The sequence below is a fragment of the Melozone crissalis genome, unplaced genomic scaffold (assembly GCF_028551555.1).
Source record: "Melozone crissalis strain CALT ecotype California unplaced genomic scaffold, PUWL_Pcris_2 ptg000678l_1, whole genome shotgun sequence".
Taxonomy (NCBI): domain Eukaryota; kingdom Metazoa; phylum Chordata; class Aves; order Passeriformes; family Passerellidae; genus Melozone; species Melozone crissalis.
In genome coordinates this window covers 6,971-29,015 of record NW_026536345.1, presented here as the reverse complement: position 1 = coordinate 29,015, position 22,045 = coordinate 6,971, and the positions used below count along the sequence as shown (strand labels likewise).

Sequence of the window (22,045 nt, the reverse complement as noted above, 5' to 3'; positions counted from 1 at the left end):
ATAATGGGAAAGTCACGGGAAAATCTTGGGAAAAATAATGGAAAATCGTGGCAAAATAATGGGAAAAATCTTGGGAAAAATAATGGAAAATCACAGGAAAATAATGGGAAAAATAATGGTAAAATCATGGAAAAATCACAGGAAAATAATGGGAAAATCTTGGGGAAAATCATGGGAAAATGATAGGAAAATCATGGAAAAATCACAGAAAAATCATGGAAAATGACAGGAAAATCATGGAAAAATCTCGGGAAAATGACAGGAAAACCATGGAAAAATAATGCAAAAAATAATGGGAAAGTCACGGGAAAATCTTGGGAAAAATAATGGAAAATCATGGCAAAATAATGGGAAAAATCTTGGGAAAAATAATGGAAAATCACAGGAAAATAATGGGAAAATCTTGGGGAAAATCATGGGAAAATGACAGGAAAATCATGGAAAAATCTTGGGGAAAATAATGGAAAATCATAGGAAAATCATGGAAAAATCTTGGGAAAATAATGGAAAAATCACAAGAAAAGCATGGAAAAATCACAGGAAAAGTAATGGAAAATCACAGAAAAATCATGGGAAAAATCATGCAAAAAATAATGGGAAAGTCACAGGAAAATCGCAGGAAAATCTTGGGAAAAATAATGGAAAATCATGGGAAAATAATGGAAAAATCTTGGGAAAATGACAGGAAAATCATGGAAAAATAATGCAAAAAATAATGGGAAAGTCACGGGAAAATCATGGAAAAATATTGGGAAAATAACGGTAAAATCATGGAAAAATCACGGAAAAATCTTGGGAAAAATAATGGAAAATAATGGAAAAATCACAGGAAAAGTAATAGAAAATCACAGAAAAATCATGGAAAAATCTTGGGAAAAATAATGGGAAAATAATGGAAAAATAATGGAAAATCACAGGAAAATCATGGAAAAATCTTGGGAAAAATAATGGGAAAATAATGGAAAAATAATGGAAAATCACAGGAAAATAATGGGAAAATCTTGGGAAAATAACAGTAAAATCATGGAAAAATCACAGGAAAATAATGGGAAAAATCTTGGGAAAAATAATGGAAAAATAATGGAAGAATAATGAGAAAAGCATGGAAAAATCATGGGAAAATGACAGGAAAATAATGGAAAATCATGGAAAAAATGGAAAAATCACAGGAAAATCATGGAAGGTCTTGGGGGAAAATAATGGAAAAATCATGGGAAAAAAATGGAAAAATCATGGGAAATCATGGGAAAAATAATGGAAAAATCATGAAAAAATAATGAGAAAAGCACGGAAAAATCACGGGAAAATCTTGGGGAAAATAATGGAAAAATAATGAAAAAATAATGGGAAATAATGGAAAAATCTTGGGAAAAATAATGGGGAAAAAAAAGCATGGGAAAATAATGGGAAATCAATAATGGGAAAATCATGGAAAAATAACGGGAAAATCAGGTTTTCCTGCTTCCAGAGGATTTTTAGGATTGGGAGCTGCACTGGATTTTCCCTGGTCTTTTGGAATGCGATTTTCCCTGATTTTTCCGGAATGGGATTTTCCTGATTTTTCTGGAATGGGATTTTTTCCCCCCTGATTTTTCTGGAATGGGATTTTCCCCTGATTTTTCCAGAGTGGAATTTTCCCTGATTTTTCCAGAATGGAATTTTCCCTGATTATTCCAGAATGGGATTTTCCCTGATTTTTCTGGAATGTGATTTTTTCCCCCCCCCTGATTTTTCCAGAATGGGATTTCCCCTGATTTTTCCGGAATGTGATTTTTTTTCCCCCTGATTTTTCTGGAATGGAATTTTCCCTGATTTTTCCAGAATGGGATTTCCCCTGATTTTTCTGGAATGTGATTTTCCCCTGATTTTTCTGGAATGGAATTTTCCCCTGATTTTTCTGGAATGGAATTTTCCCTGATTATTCCGGAATGGAATTTTCCCTGATTTTTCCAGAGTGGAATTTCCCCTGATTTTTCCGGAATGTGATTTTTTCCCCCCTTGATTTTTCTGGAATGGGATTTCCCCTGATTTTTCCGGACTGGGATTTTCCCTGCTGGAAGTGAGGGGTCCCGAGGTGCAATCCCGAAATTCCTCCGTACGGAAGCTGAGCAGGGGGATCCTGCCAATCCCAGAGGTTTTTAGGGAAAAATTTGGATTTCCCCAAATTCCTCTTCCCCTTCTGGAATTCCTCAGCTCATCCAACACTACAGCCCCGATTCCTCCCGGCTGAAAAATCCAAGGAAAACCAAAATTCCTGGGAAAAGAGAGGGTTGGGATGAGGGGGATTTTGGGATGTGGTGGGAATTTCCCGGTGCTGATCCCTTTTCCAAGGATCCTGGGGTGGGATCCGTGTCTCCGTCAGATCCTGGGAATTTCCTTCTCCATCCATGGGAGCTCCCTAAATCCCGGCCATTCCCAAAGTTCTGAAAGGCTCAGAAATCCAAGGAAAGCAGGAGATCCTTGGGGATGGGAATCCCTGTCCAAGGAAACCTGGGAATTTTTGGGATTGGGAATCCCTGTCCAAGGAAATCAGGAACCCCTTGGGATTAGGAATCCCTGTCCGAGAAAATCAGGAAGTTTTTGGGATTGGGAATCTCTATCCAAGGAAATCTGGAACTTTTTGGGATTGGGAATCCCTGTCCAAGGAAATCAGGAGCTCCTTGGGGCCAGAAATCTGTATCTAGAGAAATCAGGAATGTTTTGGGATTGGGAATCCCTGTCCAAGGAAATCTGGGAATTTTTGGGATTGGAAATCCCTATCCAGGAAAAGTGGGAGCTTCCCAAGGTCAGAAATCCCTATCTAAGGAAATCAGAAGCTCATTTGGATTGGGAATCCCTGTCCAGGGACATCAGGAATTCCTTGGGATTGGGAATCCCTGTCTGGAGACATCAGGAACTTTTTGGGATTGGGAATCCTTATCCAATGAAATCAGGAGCTCCTCAGGGTCAGAAATCCCTGTCCAGGGAAATCAGGAGCTCCTTGGGATGGGGAATCTCTATCCAGGGAAATCGGGAACTCTTTGGGATTGGGAATCCCTGTCCAGAGAAATCGGGAATGTTTTGGGATTGCAAATCCCTACAGAGGAAAAGCAGGAGCTCCTTGGGGTTGGGAATCCTCATCCAAGGAAATCAGGACCTTTTTGGGATTGGAAATCCCTGTCCAAGGAGAGCAGGAGCTTCCCAAGGTCGGAAATTCCTATCTTAGGAAATCAGAAACTCATTTGGATTGGGAATCCCTGTTCAGGGAAATCAGGAACTTTTTGGGATTGGGAATCCCTATCCAGGAAAAGTGGGAGCTTCCCAAGGTCAGAAATCCCTGTCCAGGGAAATCAGGAATGTTTTGGGATTGGAATTCCCTATCCAGGGAAAGCAGGAACTTTTTGGGATTTGGAATCCCTGTCTAGGGAATGCAGGAGCTGATTCGGATTGGGAATCTCTATCCAAGGAAATCTGGAACTTTTTGGGATTGGGAATCCCTGTCCAAGGAAATCTGGGAATTTTTGGGATTGGGAATCCCTGTCCAAGGAAATCAGGAACTTCCTGGGATTGGGAATCCCTGTCAGGGAAATCAGGAACTGTTTGGGATTGGGAATCCCTGTCCAGGGAAATGAGGAGCTCCTTGGGGCCAGAATTCCATATCAAGAGAAATCTGGAACTTTTTGGGATTGGGAATCCCTGTCCAAGGAAATCGGGAACGTTTTGGGATTGGGAATCCCTACAGAGGAAGATCAGGAGCTCCTTGGGGTTGGGAGTCGCTATCCAAGGAAATCAGGAACTTTTTGGGATTGGGAATCTCTATCCAAGGAGAGCAAGAGCTTCCCAAGGTCAGAAATCCCAGGAAAATCCAGAGAAATCAGGATATTTTTTGGGATTGGGAATCCCTGTCCAGGGACATGAGGAGCTCCTTGGGGCCAGAATTCCGTATCAAGAGAAATCTGGAACGTTTTGGGATTGGGAATCCCTGTCCAGGGAAAGCAGGAACTCCTTGGGATTGGGAATCTCTATCCAGGGAATGCAGGAATTTTTGGGATTTGGAATCCCTGTCTAGGGAATGCAGGAGCTGATTTGGATTAGGGATCTCTATCCAAGGAAATTGAGAAATTTTTGGGATTGGGAATCCCTGTTCAGGGAAATCAGGAACTCTTTGGGATTGGGAATCCCCCTCCAGGGAAATCGGGAATCTTTTGGGATTGGAAATCCCTACAGAGGAAGAGCAGGAGCTCCTTGGGGTTGGGAATCCTCATCCAAGGAAATCAGGAACTCTTTGGGATTGGGAATCTCTATCCAATGAAATCAGGAGCTCCTCAGGGTCAGAAATCCCTGTCCAGGGAAATCAGGAACTTCCTGGAATTGGGAATCCCTATCCAGGGAAATCGGGAACTCTTTGGGATTGGGAATCCCTGTCCAGGGAAATCGGGATATTTTTGGGATTGGAAATCCGTATCCAATGAAATCAGGAGCTCCTTGGGGCCAGAAATCCCTGTCCAGGGAAATCAGGAATGTTTTGGAGTTGGAAATTCCTGTCCCAGAAAAGTGGGAGCTTCCCAAGGTCAGAAATCCCTGTCCCAGGAAATCAGGAACTTCCAAAGGTCAGAAACCCTGTCCAGGGGAATCAGGAATTTCCTGGAATTGGGAATCCCTGTCCGGAGAAAGTGGGAGCTCTTTGGGGTTGGGAATCCTTATCCAGGAAAAAAGGGAGCTTCCCAAGGTCAGGAATCCCTGTCCAGGGAAATCAGGATATTTTTGGGATTGGGAATCCCTGTCCAGGGAAAGCAGGATATTTTTGGGATTGGGAATCCCTGTCCAGGGAAATCAGGATATTTTTGGGATTGGGAATCCCTGTCCAGGGAAAGCAGGAGCCTCCCAGCGTTACAAACCCCTGTCCCTGGAAATCAGGACCTTTTTGGGGTTGGGAATCCCAAGCCAGGAGCATTCCCAAGGCTCCAAACCCTTTTCCGGGGAAGTTGGGATCTGCCGGGCTGGGGAACCCCGGGAAAGCAGCAGCGGCAGCCCCAGCGCCGTTCCCGCTGCTCATCCCTGAAAATCCCCGCGGATCAGCGGGATCGGGGCCGCCCGAGCGCGAACGGGGCTGAGCCCATGGAATTCCCGGCATTCCCGCCGTTCCCAGCCCCCGCGGAAACCCCACAAACGCCGTTTGGGCTGGGCAGGCCGGGATCCGTCCCCCGGAGCCATCCCACGTTTCCCCCTCCTCTTTTTTTCCCCGTTTTCCTTGGATTTCTCCCCCAAATCCCTCCTTTCCCCCCACCACCCCCCAACGCTGTAAATTTCGGACGAGGTGAATCCCAAATAAACTTTTTTTTTTTTGGAAGGGAGCGGGGCCGGAGTTTTCCTTGGGAAACCGCGGGGTTCTCCGCAGTTTGTTTCGAAACTTCACCGAATTCGTTGTAGAAATTGCTCAAGGAACGCAAAGAGAACTTCACACGAGATGGAGGAGGAACTTCTCGGTGGCCAACAGCTTAGGGGACGGTGTGGCCTCCCCAAATTTTTGCTCGGTTTTGAAATGGCTTTCACGTGTGCGGGAGGGAATTGGCCACCTCCCTCCAAAACAATCGATCGCTGGCCGCTCGCTGTTCCAGCTGCCACGAACTGTTTTGGCTTAAAACCAAAACTCATCTGGTGCTGGAGCTTCAAAAGCAACGATCCAGATGAAAAACAACCCCGTGGTTATTGTCGCCGCCACGGAAGGAGCGGTGGCCATTCGCCGGTGCCAGGTGTCACAGTCAGCCGCGTGATTTTGGCGTGCTGGTCACTGGGGAGGACCTCGGGGCCCTTCCATGGAGCATCGGGGCTGCGGCACTCGGGGACGATTCGCCTAAAACAATTTTCTGCCGTCCCCAGCTGATGTTTGGGTCACGTTGGAGCTCAGAGCATTGTGAGGCAGGTGGGAGTTTCAGTGCCAATGTTACAGGGCTGAGCGGGTTTGGCCGCCCCAGCGATCCCAGTGGTCCCAGTCATTCCCAGTTTGGAGCCCGTGCTGGCTCTGATTGGGAATTCCCCTCCTGGAAAGCTCCCGGAGGATTTTCCAGCACTTTGGCCTTTCTGATTCCCAAAAGGGATTTTTCCCCCTTTTTTTGTTTCCCCTTTGGAGCGGGAGTTCCCCCAAAAGCTGCTCCGGCAGCTCCACGTCCGTTCCCAGGTCGTGGATGTCATCCCTGATCCCAATCTTTGGGATTTCCTCCTTCCTGCTTTTCCTTGGATGCAGAGCCCTCCCTGCCTGTGCTGGCAGGCTCAGCACCCCACTCCCATTCCCATCCCCAATCCCATCCCCAATCCCATCCCCACTCCCACTCCCATTCCCATCCCCATTGCCATCCCCAATCCCATTCCCATCCCTATTGCCATCCGCACTCCCATTCCCAATCCCATTCCCTTTCCCAGTCCTGTTCGCATTCCCATCCCCATCCCCAATCCCATCCCCATTCCCAATCCCTTTCCCATTCCCAATCCCTTTCCCATTCCCAATCCCATCCCCATTCCCAATCCCATCCCCATTCCCAATCCCACTCCCATTCCCACCCCCAATCGCATTCCCATTCCCATCCCCAATCCCATTCCCATCCCCATTCCCATTCCCTTTCCCAGTCCTGTTCCCGTTCCCAGTCCCACTCCTGTTCGCATTCCCATCCCCATTGCCAATCCCATTGCCAATCCCATTCACAGTCTCATCCCCGTTCCCAATCCCTTATCCCATGCCATCCCTTACCCTGCCCCATTCCCACATTCCCATTCCCATCCTGCTCCATCCCCTCACTGCTGGTCCCATCCCACCCCATCCCCACTCCCCCATCCCCATTCCCGCCCCATTCCCACTCTCCAATTCCCACTCCCCCATCCCCATTCCCGCCCCATTCCCATTCCCACCTCCCCATCCTAGCCCCATTCCCTCTCCCCCATCCCCATTTCCACCCCCATTTCCACTCCCCCACCCTATTCCCATCCCCATTCCCTCTCTCCCATTTCCATTTCCATCTCCATCTCCATCCCCACCTCCCCATCCCCATTCCCTCTCCCCCATTCCCATTTCCATCCCCATTCCGACTCCCCCATCCCATTCCCACCCCATTCCCTCTCCCCCAATCCCCATTCCCACCCCATTCTCATTCCCACATCCCCACTCCCCCACTCCTCCATCCCATCCCCATTCCTACTCCCCCATTCCCATTTCCATTTCCATCCCCATCTCCATTCCCACCTCCCCATCCCATCCCATCCCATCCCCACTCCCCCATCTTATTCCCACCCTGTCCCCCATTCCCACCCCATTCCATCTCTCACATTCCCATCCCCATCCCCATTCCCACTTCCCCACCCCATTCCCATCCCCAATCCTATTCTCTCATTCCCACCCCATTCCCACCTCCCAACCCCCATTCCCACCTCCCAGTCCCCATTCCCACCCCATTCTCCATCCCCCATTCCCACTCCCCCACCCCATTCCCGCCCCATTCCCATCCCCACTCCTGCTGTCTCATTACCGCCCCATTCCCGTTCCCACCTCCCCATCCATCCCATCCCCATCCCCATTCCCACCCCATTCCTGCCCCTTTCCCATTCCCACTCCCCCACCCTATTCCTGCTCCTTTCCCTTTCCCATTCCCACCCCATTCCCGCTCCCCCATTCCCATTCCCACCCCATTCCCATCCCCATCCCCATTCCTGCCCCATTCCCATCCCAAATCCTCCTCTCTCATTCCCACCCCATTCCCATTCCCACCCCATCCCCCATCCCCATTCCTGCTCTGTTCCCACTCCCCCATTCCCATTCCCACCCCATTCCCATTCCCGCCCCATTCCCGCCCCATTCCCACTCCCCTGGGCCAGTGCAACCGTTTTATTGCCAAACCACAAACCAACCCCACACACCCCCAAACCCCCCAGCCTCCTCCATCTGGGAGGTGGCTCCGGGGGCAGTTTTGGGGTGCTGTCCCTGTTTTTGGGGCAATTTTGGGGCTCTGTCTCCATTTTTGGGGGCAGTTTTGGGGTGCTCTTGCCATGTTGGGGGCAGTTTTGGGGCACTGTCCTGTGTTTGGGGCCGTTTTGGGGCTCTGTCTCCGTTTTTTGGGGGCAGTTTTGGGGCGCTGTCCCATTTTTGGGGCACTGTCCCGTATTTGGGGGCAGTTTTGGGACACTGTCCCGTGTTGGGGGCAGTTTTGGGGCTCTGTCTCCATTTTTGGGGCACTGTCCTGTGTTTGGGGGCAGTTCTGGGGCACTGTCCCGTGTTGGGGGCAGTTTTGGGGCGCTGTCCCATTTTTGGGGCACTGTCCTGTGTTTGGGGGCAGTTCTAGGGCACTGTCCCGTGTTGGGGCAGTTTTGGGGCTCTGTCTCCATTTTTGGGGGCAGTTTTGGGGCACTGTGCCGTGTTTGGGGCAGTTTTGGGGCGCTGTTGCCGTTTTTGGGGCACTTTTGGGACACTGTCCTGTGTTGGGGGCAGTTATGGGGCGCTGTCCTGTGTTTTGGGGCAATTTTGGGGTGCTGTCCCGTGTTGGGGGCTGTGTTTGGGGCAGTTTTGGGGCGCTGTCCCATTTTTGGAGTGCTGTCCCGTGTTGGGGGCAGTTCTAGGGCACTGTCCCGTGTTTGGGGGCAGTTCTGGGGCTCTGTCTCCATTTTTGGGGGCAGTTTTGGGGCTCTGTCTCCATTTTTGGGGGCAGTTTTGGGGCTCTGTCTCCATTTTTGGGTCAGTTTTGGGGCGCAGTGCCGTGTTTTGGGGCGCGGCTCTCAGAACACGTGCGTGTAGAACACCTCGACGTTGCGGGCGCGGTCCAGCGGCAGCGCCGCCCCCGCGCCGCGCGCCCCGAGCCGCGCCGCGCCCAGCGCCGAGGAGCGCCGCAGCCGCAGCAGGCTGAACCCCGAGAACTGCCCGCGGGCCGCGCCCCGCGCCCGCTCCAGCACCCCGATGAACCCTAAAAACGCCGGCACGCCGTCAGGGGCACCCCAAAACCCCGACCCCAAAACCCCGACCCCAAAATCCCGACCCCCAAAACCCCGACCCCAAAACCCTGACCCCAAAATCCCCAAAATCCCCCAAATCCCCAAAACTCCCCGCGGGCCTCGCGCCGTGCCCACTCCAGCACCCGGATGAACCCTAAAAACACCGGCACACCGTCAGGGGCACCCCAAAACCCCGACCCCCAAATCCCCGACCCCAAAATCCCCAAAATCCCCCAAAATCCCCCAAACTCCCCGCGGGCCGCGCCCCGCGCCCGCTCCAGCACCCCGATGAACCCTATGAACGCTGGCACGCCGTCAGGGGCACCCCAAAACCGCGACCCCCAAAACCCCGACCCCAAAACCTCGACCCCAAAACCCCGACCCCAAAATCCCCCAAATCCCCAAAACTCCCCGCGGGCCTCGCGCTGTGCCCACTCCAGCACCCGGATGAACCCTAAAAACACCGGCACGCCGTCAGGGGCACCCCAAAACCCCGAGCCCCAAAACCCCAACCCCAAAATCCCGACCCCAAAACCCCGACCCCAAAACCCCGACCCCCAAAACCCTGACCCCAAATCCCCGAGCCCCAAAACCCCGACCCCAAAACCCCGACCCCCAAAACCCTGACCCCAAATCCCCGACCCCAAATCCCCGACCCCAAATCCCCGACCCCAAATCCCCGACCCCAAATCCCCCAATCCCCCCAATCCCCCGCGGCGCTCACCCGGCCGCAGGCGCTCCCAGCTGTTCCACACCGAGCCCACGCACACGATGGGCAGCCCCAGCTCGCCCGCGAACAGGCTCTGCGACAGGGTGGGGACACTCGGTGGCACCGCCGAGGGGGTGGGGACACCCGGCAGGGCGCGGTGGCACCGGCGGGCGTGGCCTCACCTGGTGGATTTTGGGCAGCACGGCCACCACGTGGCGCGCCAGCGCCTCGCCCGCCTTGGTGAAGATGTGGCAGCACAGCGGGTCACCGAGCTGGGCACCTGCGGGTGGCACCTTGGGGACGTGGGACACTGCTCTGTGCCCCCTCCCCCGGGAGTGGCACCCATGGGGACGTGGGACACTGCTCTGTGCCCCCCCTGAAGGTGGCACCTTGGGGACGTGGGACACTGCTCTGTGCCCTACCCTGGGGTGGCACCATGGGGACGTGGGACACTCCTCTGTGCCCCCTCCCCCGGGGGTGGCACCTGGGTGTCCCCACCCCGTGCTCGGGGTCAAGGTGCGCCCGGGGCAGAGAGCAGGGAGCGCCAGCGGGAGGGACAAGGGGACAGAGATAAGGGGACAGAGATAAGGAGGCAGGGACAAGGGGACAGGGACAAACGGGGATAGAGACAAGGGGGAACAGGGATAAGGGGACAGGGACAAGGGGGACAGGGACAAGGGGGATGGGGACAAGGGGGACAGGGACAAATGGGACAGGGACAAATGGGACAGGGACAAAAGAGAAAGGGACAAGGGGGACAGGGACAAGGGGGACAGGGATAAGGGGGACCGAGATGGGAAGGGGGACAGGGATAATGGGGACAGGGACAAACAAGTGACAGGGACAATGGGGACAGGCACAAACAGGTGACAGGGACAATGGGGACAGGGACAATGGTGACAGGGACAATGGGGTCACTCCCTGGGAAGGGCTCTCCGTACCCTCGGCCAGTTTCTGGCAGAACCCCGCGAATTTGGCCTTGTCGAAGGCGCGGTAGAGGTGGGTCAGGAGCCCCATCCTGTCCGAGATCTGGGGGGTCGGGGACGGGGGGGCCTCGGGTGAGGCTTGGGGACCCCTCCTGGGCACCCCGATGTCCCCGGGAGTGACCCTCGATCCTGGCACGCGGCCCTGAGCCCCCCAGGACCCCAAACGCGGCTCAGGGCCACCCTGGACACCAACACCGTCCCAAAACCCTTCTGGGACCTGATCCCCATCCCAGCCCTGTTCCCGGACCGTGAGACCCATCCCAGAGCCCCCCCAGAACCCCAAAACCCCCAAAACTCATCCCAGAGCCCTTCCAGGACCCCGATACCCATCCCAAACCCCCAAAACCCCCAAAACTCATCCCAACGCCCCCCAAGAACCCCAAAAACCCCAAGAACCCCAAAACCCATCCCAAGCCCCCCCAAGAACCCCAAAACCCCCAAGAACCCCAAAACCCATCCCAAACCCTAACAAGGACCCCAAAAGCCATCCCGAGCACCCCAAAAACCCATCCCGAGCACCTGGAAGTAGCGGAACATGGCCTGGCGGACGTAGGCGACGTCATGGGGCGGCACCTCCAGGTTGTCCATGGAGTCAAAAACCACCTTGACAGCCTGGTGGGCGATCCAGTACGCTGGAATAACGGGATGGATGGATGGATGGATGGATGGATGATGGATGGATGGATGGATGATGGATGGATGGATGGATGATGGATGATGGATGGATGGATGGATGGATGGATGGATGATGGATGATGGATGGATGGATGGATGGATGGATGGATGGATGGATGATGGATGGATGGATGATGGATGGATGGATGGATGATGGATGGATGATGGATGGATGGATGGATGGATGGATGATGGATGGATGGATGGATGGATGGATGGATGGATGATGGATGGATGATGGATGGATGATGGATGGATGGATGGATGGATGATGGATGGATGATGGATGGATGGATGGATGGATGATGGATGGATGATGGATGGATGGATGGATGGATGAATGGATGGATGGATGGATGGATGGATGATGGATGGATGGATGGATGGATGATGGATGATGGATGGATGATGGATGGATGATGGATGGATGGATGGATGGATGGATGGATGGATGATGGATGGATGGATGATGGATGGATGGATGGATGGATGGATGGATGATGGATGGATAATGGATGGATGGATGGATCCATGGATGGATGGATGGATGGATGATGGATGGATGGATGGATGATGGATGGATGATGGATGGATGGATGGATGGATGGATGATGGATGGATGGATGGATGATGGATGGATGATGGATGGATGGATGATGGATGGATGATGGATGATGGATGGATGGATGGATGGATGGATGGATGGTGGATGGATGGATGGATGGATGATGGATGGATGGAAGGATCCATGGATGGATGGATGGATAATGGATGGATGGATGGATCCATGGATGGATGGATGGATGATGGATGGATGGATGGATCAATGGATGGATGGATCCATGGATGGATGGATGGATGGATGGATCCATGGATGGATGGATGGATGGATCAATGGATGGATGGATGGATGGATCCATGGATGGATGATGGATGGATGATGGATGGATGGATGGATCCATGGATGGATGGATCCATGGATGGATGGATGGATGGATCCATGGATGGATGGATGGATGGATCCATGGATGGATGATGGATGGATGATGGATGGATGGATGGATCCATGGATGGATGGATCCATGGATGGATGGATGGATGGATCCATGGATGGATGGATGATGGATGGATGGATGGATGGATGGATCAATGGATGGATGGATCAATGGATGGATGGATCCATGGATGGATGATGGATGGATGGATGGATCAATGGATGGATGGATCCATGGATGGATGGATCAATGGATGGATGGATCAATGGATGGATGGATCCATGGATGATGGATGGATGATGGATGGATCAATGGGTGGTCGGCAGTGGGGTCGGCATTGGGTCCCCCCTCCCCGGTGTCCCCGTCTCACCAGACCCCTCGTCCCCCATCATGTGTCCCCAGCCGCCACAGCCGCTCTCGGAGCCGTCGGGGTTGATGAGTTTGCAGTTGGAGCCCGTGCCCGAGATCAGCACGATGCCACCTGCGGGGTGACACCCGCGGCGGTGGCACGGTGCCATCGACGTCACCAATGCCATCCCGGCCACCAGAGGATGGGGGGACAGCGATGGGAAGCGGGACAGGGACAAGGGGAACAGGGACAAATGGGGACAAGGACAAATGGGGACAGGAATGGGAAGGGGGACAGCGGCAAATGGGTGACAGGGACAAGGGGGACAGGGACAATTGGGACAGGAATAAGGGTTCCAGGGGCAAATGGGTGACAGGGACAAGGGGGACAGGAATAAGGGTTACAGGGACAAATGGGTGACAGGGACAAGGGGGACGAGGACAATGGGGACAGGGACAAGGGGGACAGGGACAAACGGGCAGACCCAAACAGAGCAGGGACAAACGGGTGACAGGGAAAAGGGGGACAGGGATGGGAAGGGGGACAGGGACAGGAGGGACAGGGACAAACGGGTGGCGGACACAAATGGGTGACAGGGACAATGAAGACAGGAACAAGGTGGGCAGGGATAAGGGGACAGGGACAATAAGGACTGCGACAAGGGGGCAGGGACAATGGGAGCAGGGACAAGGGGAGCAGGGACAAACGGAAGAGGGACAAACGGGTGGCGGACACAAATGGGTGACAGGGACAACGGGGACAGGGCCAATGGGGACAGGGCCCAGGCGCACCGTGGTCGGTGGCCGTGGCCATGGCGCCCACGGCGTCGGTGGTGACGAAGTAGCTCTGGCTCAGGTGGGGGAAGCGGCGCCGCAGCTCCTCCGTCAGCTTCCCGACGGCGTCCCGCTGGTCCCCTCCGCTCAGGGACAGCCCCTGCCGCACCCGGGGCCGCGTCACCCCCGCGGCGGCACCGGGGGGGGGTGGCACGGGGCGCGGGGACGGCGCGGGGGCTCACCAGGGAGCGCAGGGGCACCCGGGGGTCGGCGCCCGCCTTGCTCTTGGCCTCGGTGACCATGCGCTCGATCCTCTCCAGGCACTTCTCGGAGCCGATGAGCTGCGACACGGCCGGGGGACACCCTGAGGCCACCGAGGTGCCACGCCGGGGGTGCCACGTGGGGTTTGGGGCACCTCGAGGCCACCCTGGGGGTCCCACACGGGGTTTGGGGCACCTTGAGGCCACCATGGGCATCCCACAAGGGATTTTGGACACCCAAGTGACCCCAGGGCACAGGGACACCCTGAGGCCACCCAGGTGCCACACCGGGGGTGCCACACGGGGTTTGGGGCACCTCGAGGCCACCCTGGGGGTCCCACGCGGGTTTTTGGGTATGGGCACACCCTGAGGCCACCCCGGTGCCATCCCAGGGGTCCCACGCGGGTTTTGGACACTGAGGCCACCCCGGTGCCACCCAAGGGTCCCACATGGGATTTTGGGCACAGGGACACCCTGAGGCCATCCCAGTGCCATCCCAGGGGTCCCATGAGGGTTTTTGGGCACAGGGACACCCTGAGGCCATCCTGGTGCCATCCCGGTGCCATCCCAGGGGTCCCACGCGGGTTTTGGACACTGAGGCCACCCCAGTGCCACCCACCAAGGGTCCCACATGGGATTTTGGGCACAGGGACACCCTGAGGCCACCCCGGTGCAATCCCAGGGGTCCCATGAGGGTTTTTGGGAATGGGGACACTGTGGCACCGTCTGCAGTGGCTGCGTTCGGTGTTGTGTCCGTGAGTTTGGGGACAACCAGAAACAGCGACACTCCGTGTCCCACACCCTCCTCCATGTCCCACGCCCTTCTCCATGTCCCACATCCTGCTCCATGTCCCAAACCCATCTCCATGTCCCAAACCCAGCTCCATGTCCCATACTCATCTCCATGTCCCATTCCTCCATTTCCCAAAGCCCCTGCCCCTGTGTCCCCAAACCCAAACCCCCTGTCCCCGTGTCCCGTCCCTGTCCCCATGTCCCAAACCCCCTCCCCGTGTCCCAAACTTCACTCCATGTCCCAAACCCAGCTCTGTGCCCCAAACCCAGCTCCATATCCCAAAACTCCCTCCCCATGTCCCAAATCCCATTCTGTGTCCCAAAACTCCCTCCCCGTGTCCCAAACCCCACTCCATGTCCCACATCCCACTCCATGCCCCAAACCCACCTCCATGTCCCAAACCCACCTCCATATTCCATATCTCCATGCCCCAAACCCACCTCCATGTCCCAAACCCACCTCCATATTCCATATGTCCATGTCCCAAACCCCCTCCCCATGTCCCAAACTCCACTCCATGTCCCAAACCCATCTCCATGCCCCAAACCCACCTCCATATTCCATATCTCCATGTCCCAAACTCCACTCCATGCCCCAAACCCTGCTCTGTGTCCCAAACCCAGCTCCATGTCCCAAACCCAGCTCCATGTCCCAAACCCAGCTCCATATCCCAAACTCCACTCCATGCCCCAAACCCAGCTCCATGCCCCAAACCCATCTCCATGTCCCAAACCCATCTCCATGCCCCAAACACAGCTCCACGTCCCAAACCCAGCTCCATGTCTGGAACTCATCTCCATGTCCCAAACCCATCTCCATATCCTGTATCTCTGTGTCCCATCCCCTGTCGCCATGCCCCAAACCCCCTCCCCGTGTCCCAAACCCCCTGTCCCCATGTCCCGTCCCTGTCCCCGTGTCCCGTCCCTGTCCCCGCGTCCCAAACCCCACTCCTTGTCCCAAACCCCCTCCCCGTGTCCCGTCCCTGTCCCCGTGTCCCAGCCCAGGCCGGGGACAGGGCTGTCCCCCATCTCACCCAGTGGTTGGTGCAGGGTCCCTCGGTCTCGGCCAGGATTTGGCCATCCCCGGACACCAGCACCACCCTGGAGTGCGTGCCCCCGCTGCGGAGAGAGGGGGGGACACTGCCAGCACCGCCCCTGTCCCTGTCCCTGTCCCTGTCCCCGTCCCCGTCCCACCGAGCGGGGGGACCCCGCTGAGCCCCCGCCCAAGGGGTCACTCGGGGGGCCCTGAAATGGGGGGCACTGATCCCACCCGGGGCAGGAGCCGGTCCTGGGGGGTCCATCCGAGCCCTCCTCCATCGGCTGCCTCCCCTCGGCCCCCCCGGTTTGGGGGTGCCCGGGCGGGGCGATGGGTTTGGGGGTGCGGAGGCCCCCTCCATCGGTCCCCGTCCCCCCGGTTTGGGGTGATGGGTTTGGGGGTGCGGAGCCCCCCTCCATCGGTCCCCGTCCCCCCGGTTTGGGGTGATGGGTTTGGGGGTGCGGAGGCCCCCTCCATCGGTCCCCGTCCCCCCGGTTTGGGGTGATGGGTTTGGGGGTGCGGAGCCCCCCTCCATCGGTCCCCGTCCCCCCGGTTTGGGGTGATGGGTTTGGGGGTGCGGAGCCCCCCTCCATCGGTCCCCGTCCCCCCGGTTTGGGGGTACCCCGGCGGGGCGATGGGTTTGGGGGTGCGGAGCCCCCTCCATCTGTCCCCGTTCCCCCGGTTTGGGGGTGCCCGGGCGGGGTTTGGGGGTGCGGAGGAGCCCCCGGAGCCCCCCCGGCCGCGCCGCGCCCCTCACCCCTCCACGCCGCCGAACAGCGACGCCATCGCGGCCGCCACTGGCCCCGCCCCCCACTGCCGGGCACGCCCGGGGCGGGGCCACGCCCAGGGCCACGCCCATGACCATTCATGGGCGGTGGCCACGCCCATCCGCGGCCACGTCTCCATAGACACGCCCATCTCCATATATGGGCAAAGGGAGCGTCATTCCGCCCATGGCCACGCCTCCAGGGTTGGCTCCGCCCCCGCGCCCGCTCCGGGTCCCTGTGTCCCCTCCCTGTCCCCGCCTGTCCCCTCCCGGCGACCCCGCGATGGCACCGCCACCCCACCGCGACACGGGGCGCTGCTGGCCCCACGGACACGCTGAGGACACGGCCCGAGGCGTGCGAGGCCGCGGAATGGGGTAAATCCCGCGAATAGCCCGGTACCCACGCGTGAGAAATGCCCCAAACCATCCCTGCTCCCCTCCTGTGAGAAATGCCCCAAATGCCCCCACACCACGCGTGAGAAATCCCCCAAATACCCCTGTACCCATCCGTGGCGCAACCCCACACACCCACATGTGACAAATTCCCCCAAATCCCCCCAAACCCACAAGTGACAAATTCCCCCAAATCCCCCCAAAACCCACAAGTGACAAATTCCCCCAAATCCCCCCAAAACCCACAAGTGACCAATTCCCCAAAACCCCCAAATTCCCCCAAATCCCCCCAAAACCCACAAGTGACAAATTCCCCCCAAATCCTCCCAAAACCCACAAGTGACAAATTCCCCCAAATCCCCCCAAAACCCACAAGTGACAAATTCCCCCAAATCTCACAGTACCATCCATGGTGAGAAATCCCCCAAATCCCCCAAATTCCCTCAAATCCCCCCAAAACCCACAAGTGACAAATTTCCCCAAATTCCCCCCAAAACCCACAAGTGACAAATTCCCCCAAACCCCCCCAAAACCCACAAGTGACAAATTCCCCCAAACCCCCCCAAAACCCACAAGTGACAAATTCCCCCAAATCCCCCAAATTCCCCCAAATCCCCCCAAAACCCACAAGTGACAAATTCCCCCAACCCCCCCCACGCACCCACAAGTGACAAATTCCCCCCAAACCCCCCCAAAACCCACAAGTGACAAATTCCCCCAAATCCCCCAAAACCCACAAGTGACAAATTCCCCCAAATCCCCCAAATTCCCCCAAATCCCCCCAAAACCCACAAGTGACAAATTCCCCCAAATTCCCCCAAAACCCACAAGTGACAAATCCCCCCAAATCCCCCCAAAACCCACAAGTGACAAATTCCCCCAAAACCCACAAGTGACAAATCCCCCCAAATCCCCCCGTACCATCCATGGTGAGAAATCCCCCAAATCCCCCAAATTCCCCAAAATCCCCCAAATCCCCCAAATTCCCCCAAATCCCCCATTCCCTCCTGGCTCAGACCCCTCTCGCACTCAGCCTCTCCTTCCCGGAATCCCCCTCGAGCTCAGGGGGGTCCCCTCTGTCCCCTCTGTCCCCGGTGTCCCCTCTGTCCCCGGTGTCCCCGGTGTCCCCTCGTCCCCTCTGTCCCCGGTGTCCCCTCTGTCCCCGCTGTCCACGGTGTCCCCTCTGTCCCCGGTGTCCCTCGGCAGCCGCTGCCGGTCCCCCCTCCCCTGGTCCCCCCTCCCCGGGTCAGCGGGGTCACAGCTGAGACCCGGCCGGGCCCCGCGGGCTCTGCGGGGGACAGAGGTGACAGTGATGGCAGCGGTGACAGCGGTGGCAGAGGTGACAGTGATGGCAGAGGTGACAGTGATGACAGAGGTGACAGCCGTGCGAGCCGGCGCTGTCCCCGCCCCGAGGAGAGGGAGGGAGGGAGAGGAGGAAGAGAGGGGAGGGGGGAGATGGAGAGATGGAAAATGTGAAGGGAAAAAGAGAGGGATGGAGGGAGGGATGATGGATGGATGGATGATGGATGGATGATGGATGGATGGATGGATGGATGGATGGATGGATGGATGATGGATGGATGATGGATGGATGGATGGATGGATGGATGGATGGATGGATGGATGATGGATGGATGGATGGATGATGGATGGATGGATGGATGGATGGATGGATGGATGATGGATGATGGATGGATGGATGGATGGATGGATGGATGATGGATGGATGGATGGATGGATGGATGGATGGATGATGGATGGATGGATGGATGATGGATGATGGATGGATGGATGGATGGATGGATGGATGGATGGATGGATGATGGGTGGATGGATGGATGGATGGATGGATGGATAGATGGATGATGGATGGATGGATGCATGGATGGATGGATGGATGGAGGGAGGGATGGATGGATGGATGGATGGATGGATGGATGGATGGAGGGATGGATGGATGGATGGATGGATGATGGATGGATGGATGGATGGATGGGTGATGGATGATGGATGATGGATGGATGGATGGATGGATGATGGATGGATGGATGGATGGATGGATGATGGATGGATGGAGGGATGGATGGATGGATGGATGGATGCAGGGATGGATGGATGGATGGATGGATGGATGATGGATGGATGATGGATGGATAGATGGATGATGGATGGATGGATGATGGATGGATGATGGATGGGGACAAAATGCGGCAGCAGGGACAGGGACATAGCTGGGATGGTGACACAGCCATCCCAGGACTGGGATCATGTCGTGTCCCCCAGCCCTTTGCTAGGGTGTGGCAGAGTCTCCTTACCGTGTGTCACCTCCGCCTGGGGGCTGTGACCGCCCCAAGGATGCGGACCCTCGGGACCGTCCCCATTTTCCAGGTGAACCCTCGGGACTGTCCCCGTTTCTCAGGCTGGGGGTCCCGGGCCCCGCGGGAGGAGCGATCCCGGCTGCCCCGGGGCGGGGGCGGCGGCAGGGGAAGGGTTAACGCGGGGAGTGTTGGTGAGCAGCCCCGCGCCCACCGCCCCGCGCCCTCATTAGTCCCGGTGGCACCAGCCTGTCTGGGGACAGCGGGGACAGGCGACAGGCGCCTTTTGTCTCAACTTGTGGCAAAGTTGGAGCGGAGCCGGGAGTGCCGGTGAGTCCCGCGAGGCCGCGGGCTGGGGACAGCGCTGTCCCCGCTGCCACCCTCGGCGCCAGCGGGACGGCGGGGCAGTGCCGGGAGTGCCCCGACCGCCGGTGCCACCCGCTCGGGGACCAGGACAGGAGGAACCCCGCTGTCCCCTGAGCTGTCCCCAGCCTGGGGGAGCTGGCTTCTCCCGTCTGGGATCGGCTGGCACCGGCGGGACGGGACACGGAGGTTTGGGGGGCTCGGGGCAAACAAGCGGCGGGACCCAGGCCGGGAATGGGGTGCGGGAGCCGGGAACGCTCCAGGGACAGCCCGGTGCCAGCGGAGCCCGGGGATGGCGGGGAGGCTCCATCCCCGCCGCTCCCGTGGGTTCCCGATGGGCGCACGGAGGGACAGCGAGGGCAGCGGGACCGAGAGGGGACGAGGGGACCCGGGCCGAGCCCCCCAAAGCCCGGCCGAGCCCCCCAAAGCCGGGCCGAGCTCCCCAAAGCCAGGCCGAGCCCCCCAAAGCCGGGCCGAGCCCCCCAAAGCCGGACCGAGCCCCCCAAAGCCGGGCCGAGCCCCCCAAAGCCGGGCCGAGCCCCCTCCGCCACCCCGAGCTCCGCCCGCGGAGCTTCCCCGGCGGATCCGGCTGGGAAAGGAGGGAAGGAGGCCCGGGCTCTGCTCCGGGGCAAGCGCTGATTTCGGGGGGCTGGGTTGAATTCCGGGCTCTGGATCCATCCCCGGCTGCTGGGCCGAGGTTGGAGCGGCACCGGGGACATCCCAGGGACGTCTCGGGGACATTTCGGTGACATCCCGCCCGGAGGAGGAGGATGGTGAGTGGAGAAACGGGAACGGGGCGGTGGTGGGATGGGGTGGGGTGGGCGGTTGCTCCATGGGCAGGCAGCTGCTGGGCTTGGATTTGGGGTGCCCACCCCAGCAGGTGATCCCATCCCAAATGGATGATCCTGTGCCCGTCCCCATCCCAAATGGATGATCCCACACCCGTCCCCATCCCAAATGGATGATCCTGTGCCCGTTCCCATCCCAAATGGATGATCCCACACCCGTCCCCATCCCAAATGGATGATCCCAAACCCGTCCCCATCCCAAATGGATGATCCCACACCCATCCCCATCCCAAATGGATGATCCTGTGCCCGTTCCCATCCCAAATGGATGATCCCACACCCATCCCCATCCCAAACAGACCACACAGGATCCCATCCATGCCACCGGTACCGGGATAAGGGATCAGCTGGAGAGCTGGGACGCAGGGAAGCGGGGTCTGTCCGTGTGTCCTTCCCTGTGTCCGGTCGCCTTCTTGCGGCTCCAGAATCCCGCTGTGTTCCCAGAGATCCCAGCTGTGCCCTGGGTGCTGCTGACCATCCCATTCCCAGAGTCCGTCCATTTGTCTGACTGTCCGTCCATCCATGCATCCATGCATCCACCCATCCATCCACCCATCCATCCACCCATCCATTCACCCATCCATCCACCCATCCATCCATCCATCCATCCACCCATCCATCCATCATCCATCCACCCATCCACCCATCCATCCATCCATCCACCCATCCATCCACCCATCCATCCATCCATCCACCCATCCATCCACCCATCCATCCATCCACCCATCCATCCACCCATCCATCCACCCATCCATCCATCCATCCATCCATCCATCCATCCACCCATCCATCCACCCATCCATCCACCCATCCATCCATCCACCCATCCATCCACCCATCCATCCATCCATCCATCCATCCATCCACCCATCCATCCACCCATCCATCCACCCATCCATCCATCCACCCATCCATCCACCCATCCATCCACCCATCCATCCATCCATCCATCCATCCATCCATCCATCCATCCATCATCCTTCCGTCTGTCTGTCCGTCCTGCCTTCCTTCCTTGTGTGCCTCCATCCATCCCAGCATTTGCTCCTTCATCCCTCCATCCCTTTGTCCCTTCATGCCTCCATTGCTCCGTCCCTCCCTTCCTCCATTTTCCCACTCCCCACCCCTCCATCCCTCCCTCCCTCCCTCCCTCGCTCCATCCCACCCCCATCCCAGGGATCCGGGCAGGGACAATGTCGGTGACATTCGGGCGACATTCGCGCTCCGGCTCTGCCACCTTTCAGCTGGACACCGTGGAGGGGACAGGAGGTGAATTCCAGAGGAGGCGAATTCCCCAGGGGATCAGGAAGGGGCTCGGAGGTGACACTGTTGGGGCCGGGTCGCGCTGGGGTGGTGGCACTGGGGACACCGGTGGCACTGGGGACACCGGTGGCTCCGGCCTGTCCCGGGAGCTGTCACGGAGCAGCCTCGGCTCTGAGGGCTGGGGACGAGCGCCGGGATGTGGCTGTGACCTTTCCAATTGGGAATGTCACTGGTGTCCAGCCACGGAGCCGCCGTGCTGGACAGGGATGGGGACAGGGAATGGGGACAGGGAATGGGGATGGGAATGGGGATGGGGATGGGGATGGAGATGGGGACTGGGGACAGGGAATGGGGACAGGACGTGGGAATGGGAATGGGGATGGGGACAGGGAATGGGGATGAGGATGGGGATAGGGATGGGGATGGGAATGGGGATGGGAATGGGGATGGAAATGGGGATGGGAATGGGGACAGGGAATGGGGACAGGACATGGGAATGGGAATGGGGATGGGGACAGGGAATGGGGATGAGGATGGGGATAGGGATGGGGATGGGAATGGGGATGGGGATGGGAA

At 57.2% G+C, this 22,045-nt stretch overlaps 1 protein-coding gene across 1 annotated transcript; it reads right to left on the bottom strand.

Moving 5' to 3' along the window:
• Nucleotides 1–8,729: 8,729 nt before the first annotated feature.
• Nucleotides 8,730–16,347, bottom strand: NAGK (N-acetylglucosamine kinase). Its single transcript, XM_054295382.1, has 10 exons — nt 16,282–16,347; nt 15,523–15,607; nt 13,679–13,777; nt 13,455–13,596; nt 12,685–12,795; nt 11,164–11,276; nt 10,600–10,687; nt 9,841–9,938; nt 9,674–9,752; nt 8,730–8,921 (listed from the first exon to the last, which is right to left on the bottom strand). Exons 1-10 carry the CDS (start codon nt 16,308–16,310, stop codon nt 8,737–8,739), a joined length of 1,029 nt encoding a protein of 342 aa, XP_054151357.1. The 5' UTR covers nt 16,311–16,347; the 3' UTR covers nt 8,730–8,736.
• Nucleotides 16,348–22,045: the final 5,698 nt, after the last annotated feature.

Coding starts and splice junctions, on each gene's coding strand:
- NAGK (XM_054295382.1), bottom strand. CDS start 16,310: ATGGCGTCGCTGTTCGGCGGCGTGGAGGG. Junction 11,277..12,684: donor GATGGGGGACGAGGGGTCTG/GTGAGACGGGGA, acceptor CCGTTATTCCAG/CGTACTGGATCGCCCACCAG. Junction 10,688..11,163: donor CCATGTTCCGCTACTTCCAG/GTGCTCGGGATG, acceptor CCGACCCCCCAG/ATCTCGGACAGGATGGGGCT.